The sequence below is a fragment of the Pseudochaenichthys georgianus genome, chromosome 1 (genome assembly GCF_902827115.2).
Source record: "Pseudochaenichthys georgianus chromosome 1, fPseGeo1.2, whole genome shotgun sequence".
Classification (NCBI taxonomy): domain Eukaryota; kingdom Metazoa; phylum Chordata; class Actinopteri; order Perciformes; family Channichthyidae; genus Pseudochaenichthys; species Pseudochaenichthys georgianus.
The window spans coordinates 29583629-29590323 of record NC_047503.1 but is presented as its reverse complement, the minus strand read 5'-3'; the positions used below and the strand labels follow the sequence as shown (position 1 = coordinate 29590323).

Here is a 6695-nt window from a genome sequence, read left to right as displayed (position 1 = left end):
CATTGATTCGGGTCTTCTTTGGCATTTTGTAGTTATTTTTGTAACCATGTAGGACTATATAAAACAATGTCAGAGGATATGGTTTACTTTGGCCTATATCACCAACATAAAATGGATTCTAGTGTCAATAACCAAAGTACCACATATGAGATTTCTTATACTTTATTCAATAAATATGATAATCAATTATTGATATGCATGATTGATTGCTTTGTCTTGAGAAACGTTAGAATTCAATATATGTATTACAAATTATTATTATTCAGAACTTCCTTTCTTAGCCTCCTTGACTGACCATTTTGTAACGATTGTAATTAGTTGATTTAGTGTCGCTATGTCATGAAAAAATACTGTTAGCCAAATGTAACTTCTGTCTAGATGTTTACGCATCTCTTCTCACATGACCTCCTTTCAGGATCATCACGCTTGATGTAGGTCGGCTATGCATTGGTGAACATGCATCGCGCTCACGGCTCTCTCCCGCGGGTCGTTTCAATAAAGGTTGCTCGAGAGAAAACCACCCTGCATGTGAAATAATACTAGAGAAACAATGTTTGTAGCATTGCTAAAAAGTGGTTTAAGTATAATGTTTTGGAAAATGACACATTTCGACACAATATTCCTCAATATACATCATGTTAATCTTCTAGAAGAGTTTCCACCTGGCAACACTGACTGAAGCTAACACACAGTAACCAGTTAGCAGCTTCTACTAAATGCAAAGTGGCCTGTTGCTAATGCTAAGTAGATAGAATTGAACCCGGTAGAAACGCATAAAAGAAGGATTACAGAATAAAGTTTGCCTGGACGTGTTTCTCAAGAAAAGTTAAAGCAAGACCGCCAAACAGACGTTTGATGGGAATCAAATAGAAGCGGCTAACTTACATGCTAATGCTTTAGCTAACGCTGGCATGCATAATACTAGCGTTAATGTCCCTTGAACTTCCCATATCAATAAAATGGATCAAATATAGTAAAGAAAGACATTTCCCCGAAATGCACACAGCGTTCACTGTTATAAAAGATTGCTGCAGAAATTGGAAACATCTGGGAGAAGTGGATCAATCCACCTGTTCAACTCAAAGCCTACTGTGCCACTGCCTTGTGTAGCTGCAGGTAAGAACACCCGAATTTGTTTGGCCCGCCGTGGGATGTTGTGATTGTGTTTTTTTGTGGAAGTTCTGAATTGTGTTATTATCTTAACAAGGCTTTTTCTGTAATTATATTTGTGTTGTATGACTAGCTCATCGAAAGACATTACAGGTTTGGCTTCGCGATGTAATTAGATGTAACGTTACATAAATAAACAAACTATTACAGTACACTGAACACAGTGGTGTAAAGTAACTAAGTATATTTACTCTAGTAGGCTACTTGAGTATTTCCATTTTGTGCTATTTTGTACTTCTACCCCACTACAGTTCAGAGGTAACTCGTGTACTTTGACTTTGCTACATTAATTTAGGACCTTTAGTTACTTTGCAGATTTTGATGTTGTGAAATATAGTCTTAAATAAGACTTTAGTAACATTCACAACCCTTTTGATACTGAGTGTGTGTCAGCTGGTGGTGGTCCTAACAACCAACTTTATAGGCTGTACGTGTTTCGTTTACAGCTTGTTTCTGTTGCCATGTAACCAGTGAATATGTTAATGCCTGTTTAAAGACAGAAATGCAGAAAAGAAAAACAATGACTTAGTAAATTAAAGGTCACACTATTGCCAAGAATGATGGCCTGTTTCACAGATTAATGAACTACAGACATGTTATCTGTACATGATTAGTATTAGAAGGAAGAATGTTATTGTATGGCACTAATAGACTCTGTGAGGCACACGGCTCTGTATTTCACATCATTCCAATTGGAAACATATTCATTTTTCAGCTATTAACATTAAATCTCTCAACAGCCTGTGTGTTGATATAAACAGTATACATGAGCTGCTATTGAATTACACGGGGGAATGAATAGGTGAGTGTGTTCCATATGGTCTACCCTTCTGGTTAGCACTGCTTTAATTTGCTTTATGCAGTGTAAGTAAATGACATTTCAACAGGTTAATTGCTCTTGATATATCACAGGACAGTTTGCACCGGACAGGGGCAATTACAGGTGTGTGTGTGTGTGTGTGTGTGTGTGTGTGTGTGTGTGTGTGTGTGTGTGTGTGTGTGTGTGTGTGTGTGTGTGTGTGTGTGTGTGTGTGTGTGTGTGTGTGTGTGTGTGTGTGTGTGTGGTGTGTGTGTGTGTGTGTGTGTGTGTGTGTGTGTGTGTGTGTGGTGTCTAGTTAGTGAGGTTTAATGTTTAGTGCTGACTGCTGAAGCAGGTTTCCCGTCACATGCTGGTGCTGATGACCTACCTCAGTGGCGTCATGATCTGGAAACATTGTCTCTTTTACTGTCTTCATAAAACAGTTGGAACAGTAGTTAAATGACACAGGTGAGTCTGTTTCTTATATTTGTTCTCAGGGCTTGGCGGTGTTAAGGTCTGGTTGTCTGCGGACACTCTTGTAAAGGTGAACTTGAATCATTAAATGCAGTCAAGATAAGATGTGAGTCAACTTCACATCTAAAGGATTATATTCTGAATAATTTACAGAAATGTCTTTCCCCTCTCAGGTTTAGACCTGGTATAAAAAGGGTCGTATAGAGGCGTCATTTGACAGGGTGTTTCCTAAAAATATTTAAGGTAACATATACTGGCTCAGCTCTAACCCTGTCACTTGTTTTTTAGGTTCTCTATAATATTCCGTTGCTTACCAATCTGATCAAAAACATTATAATGAAACTATCCCCAACATAACATTTTCTTATGTATTCACCATAGTTTTCATTGTATTTAATTCTTCTTTTATCTGTAAACGATACTTTGTTTTCATTGCTGTACCGGTCGCAATTGCTATGTACATTATAATCTTTTCACTTTGAAAACCCTTCCCATTACAACCCTTTTTAATAATACACTTTAATATTTACTGCAACAGATCAAACATCATGAGGGATGTTTATAGATTCTAGTGGGCGAACAAAACAAAGCTAATTTAAAGAAATCTAACTTGCTCAACAGTGTTTAACATTAAAATATCTGCAGCCTCTAGGCCCGAGGTAAACAAAAATACAACGTCTTTCTAGTTCAATCTTGATAGTTCCCTGAGGAGTTTTTTTCCCCCGTATTGTTTATACAGTATAAGACTATGCATGCTTGTATTAGAATTATTTTTTGGCTATTGCAGTAGTAAAATCAGGTCTATATATAGTTCTGTGAGTCAGAGGTTTATTTGATCTGTTTATAAAAAAAATACACAACTCAACCCCTCACCTTTAAACTCAGTTTCCCCTCTCACACAATGTTCATCAGCATTTTGAAGGCCTCAGTAGCTGTGTCATAAAACTGTTGTTGTGAAGCAGCGGCAGATTAAGCAAAGTCATTGGTTTTTCCCATTTGTATCACTAAGAATTTGCAGTTTGAAATAAACGAGTCAACATTATAATTCTGTTTAAAACCTGTAACGGTCAGTGTGTGTGAGGAACAAAACCATAACATGTTCCTCTTTAAGTGTCATCCATAGTCCATTGAGAACAGTGTGTCTGTGAAAGTGAGATAATTCTTTGTAAACTCTGCCCTCTTGTGGATAGTATTTATTCTGCAGCTAGAGGAAGTGATTCCTCTCCACAAATACTGAAACCAGCCTTACATATTGGGTGTACTGTGTAGGTGAGAAAGTCTTCAGATTAAAGGCAGTTAGTGACATTTACCTTTCCCATTCTTACATCTTAACTGACCATAATGTTAAGTGGATGGGAAAAAGACGGGGGGGAGAGGCAATTAAGAAAAAGTGCCTCTTAAGGCTAAGGTCTGTATGAGAAAGTCAAACAGCCTTTCTGTCATAACATTGTCAGCCAGCCGGCCCTCAGCAGCCAGTGTGTGATCAGGCCACGGGTGACCGAGCACACTGAAGTCTAATGGTGTAATGATGGGATGTCAACGGAGAGGCTGAGGAGAAGCTTGTGGGAATAAATGGACAGGAGACGGCTTGTTTACACAGAGAACATAAACTCATTATTGCTTTACAGCCAAAGGTAACGGGAACACCTGCTGAATAAGAGGAGCTTTTATTGTTAACTAGAAAGCATTTTAACTGCTGCAGTCTTCCTGGAGCTATGAGGCCTGGACTAAAACAGTTTAGTAAAAGGTTTATCTCCCATATCAATTATGCTCAAATGTATGGTCGGTTGTTGAAAAGAAAAGCACTCCTTGGCTGTAAGTTTGGTATTTAAATTTCCCTCTGCGCATGTTTTGTGCACGTTATACGTTTCACATTTATAAAATGAAATAATCTTTTGATTCAGTTTTGTTCATGCCTCCTGTAGCACAGCCCCAATGCAGACATTTGAAAACAAAATAAAAGTGGTCTAATGAACTACATTTAAAAAATACCCAGAAAGTAAGTATATCCACCTTATCTGGTTATTTTGAACTTCAAGGATCAAACTTATTTTTATCACCATGTTTTTTTTAACGCTCACCTTGAAACTGAAATCCCCTCAGTCTGGCAACCATCCACGACCTGGAGTTTTAAGCTTGGTGTGATGTCTGACCTGGTGTGGGAATTACGACACCTTCTTTGCATTAAAACCCAGGTGAGAACTGGCAGCTAGCTATATAAAGACACCCTCCGTCCCACTGACCAAAGCACTGACTGCAAGGTTACCATTTGGAACCTTGGACCAAACCACAGACAAATCATTTTAAGCTTAATTTTTGGTAACTTTTCTGTAACTCGTTTTTTTTAAACAAATTGCAACATTTTTATTTTGTAATCCATCTATTTTTCCGTAACAAAAATGGCTTTTTCTATTAGCCTTGTCTTTTTGTCAAGCTGGACAGCTGTAGCTCTTACATTCCCTCACAATGCTTTTGACAACATTATTAAAGGGTCAAGAGTCGAATTTGAATCATCTGGCAGCGGACCGAGTGAACCTGTCCGGGGAATAGTGAGGGTTGTGCAGCTGGACCCTCGTACCCTGGCCCAGTCAGGGTTCCTGAGAGCGGGGCTCACATCCAGAAGAGTCCCTTCCCTCAACTCCAGGCTCTCCTTCCCTGCTTTCCTGTCTCACGGGCGTCCAGGGCTGGCCCCAGCTTCCAAGACCTCAATGAGTCCGTTACACCTCCTGCAACCTAAAGGCCACACTCAGATGGATCTGAAGAAGAGACAAGGCCTGCAGATGTGGCAGAGAGCCGTCCATAAAGGAGACAAGATAACTCTGCCTGTCAACCTGAAGGACACCAAACAGACATGCACTGCAGTGCCTTTTACTCAGGTAAGATTTCAAGGCTTTTTTTGTCATTCGTACTGCTACAGTGTAGTTATGTCGATGACATTCTTAGGTCACAGGCTCCTCCAACAGTGCAACACAGTAAAACAGATACAATAGTGCAAGTAAATACAATACAAGAGGTTTTTATATCATGTCTTACACCAGGATTTTATTTCCTTTATCTATCTAATAGATGTCAGTGCCAGTGTCAGTTCCAGATAAAGAACATTATCACACAGTTGAATAGAATATAGTTTTGTTATGAAGTGTTTATTTTTCAGTGGCAATGAGAGAGATGTCTGTTTACTCATAAAGCTAATTATGGCTCTGGTGGAGGATTAGCTGTAATGGTGTGGAGCTACATAAACAAATATTGTTGATTTTTACAACCTCAGAGGTAAATTAACTCTGACAATATTGCCTAATCTTACCGCTCTTTGTCATCCTCCCAGCGTGTGACGGCAGACGGATGCGACACGGTGACGGTGCACAACAGGCTGTGTTTCGGCCAGTGCAGCTCGCTGTTCGTCCCATCCGTTGGGGAGTTTTCCGGGCTGGGAACTGTGACAGGGGCCCTCCACCACCGGGCCCCCTGCTCCCGCTGCTCCCCGTCCAAAGTTCATAATGTGGCTGTGCCCCTGCGCTGTGGAGCCCAGGTCCGGCTGAAGCAGGTGATGGTGGTGGAGGAGTGCAAGTGTGAGACGGGTCGAGAGGAAAAAAGTGCTGAGGGTTCAGCTCTCGCACATCTGTAACTGCAATGCTGCTGTTAACATCAGGGGAAAGCAAAGATTCTCATTTGGATTGATACCTTTTTCTCCATCCAATCACTGCTAAGACACGGACACTATTCTTTCTAATATATGGGATAAATGTTGACAGTTGTAATGATTATTTACATATGTGTATGTGTTTGTTAATGAGTCTGAATGTGTTATTCAGATACAAATATTCTGGTGTTTATTCCACCACTGATAGATGACAAAGTGACCTATATTTTGGTCATGCAATTTTCTGTTGCAACAGATGGAGCTGTCCACACTGGACTTGTGTTACTGTTCAAACCGTGTTTAGATTAATCTAAACTGAAATATTGTGATCTGTATAATATTGTCATTAAAATGTCCTATTTGTCCACATTCCCTTTGCCTGGAAATGCTAATTAGCTTTTCACCAACACTAGTTACATTTCCAAGTGCTATTTAGTTTGCATGCAAAGCTCGAGTAAAAACATGAAGAGCATTTGTTGTTTTTTTTCCACTCACTCTTGTATTCAAGTGCTAAAGTATCAGCTCCTATATTTTATTAAAATGCCTTGTTCCACCGACTTTTAGCACATAGCACTTACATCTGAAAGCACCAAACTAGAGAGCAAACGAGCT

The 6695-nt window shown here is 39.6% G+C and overlaps 1 protein-coding gene across 1 annotated transcript; it reads left to right on the top strand.

Moving 5' to 3' along the window:
- Positions 1 to 4842: 4842 nt before the first annotated feature.
- On the top strand, positions 4843 to 6372 carry dand5 (DAN domain family, member 5). Its single transcript, XM_034082492.1, has 2 exons — positions 4843 to 5319; positions 5769 to 6372. The coding sequence occupies exons 1-2, from the start codon at positions 4843 to 4845 to the stop codon at positions 6066 to 6068; spliced, it is 777 nt and encodes a 258-aa protein (XP_033938383.1). The 3' UTR covers positions 6069 to 6372.
- The last annotated feature ends 323 nt before the right edge of the window (positions 6373 to 6695 follow it).

Excerpts from the sequence above, each read along its gene's own strand:
- dand5 (XM_034082492.1), top strand. The coding sequence starts at position 4,843 with ATGGCTTTTTCTATTAGCCTTGTCTTTTTGTCAAGCTGGACAGCTGTA. Across the intron at positions 5,320-5,768 it reads CTGCAGTGCCTTTTACTCAG|CGTGTGACGGCAGACGGATG; the intron begins GTAAGATTTCAA and ends TCATCCTCCCAG.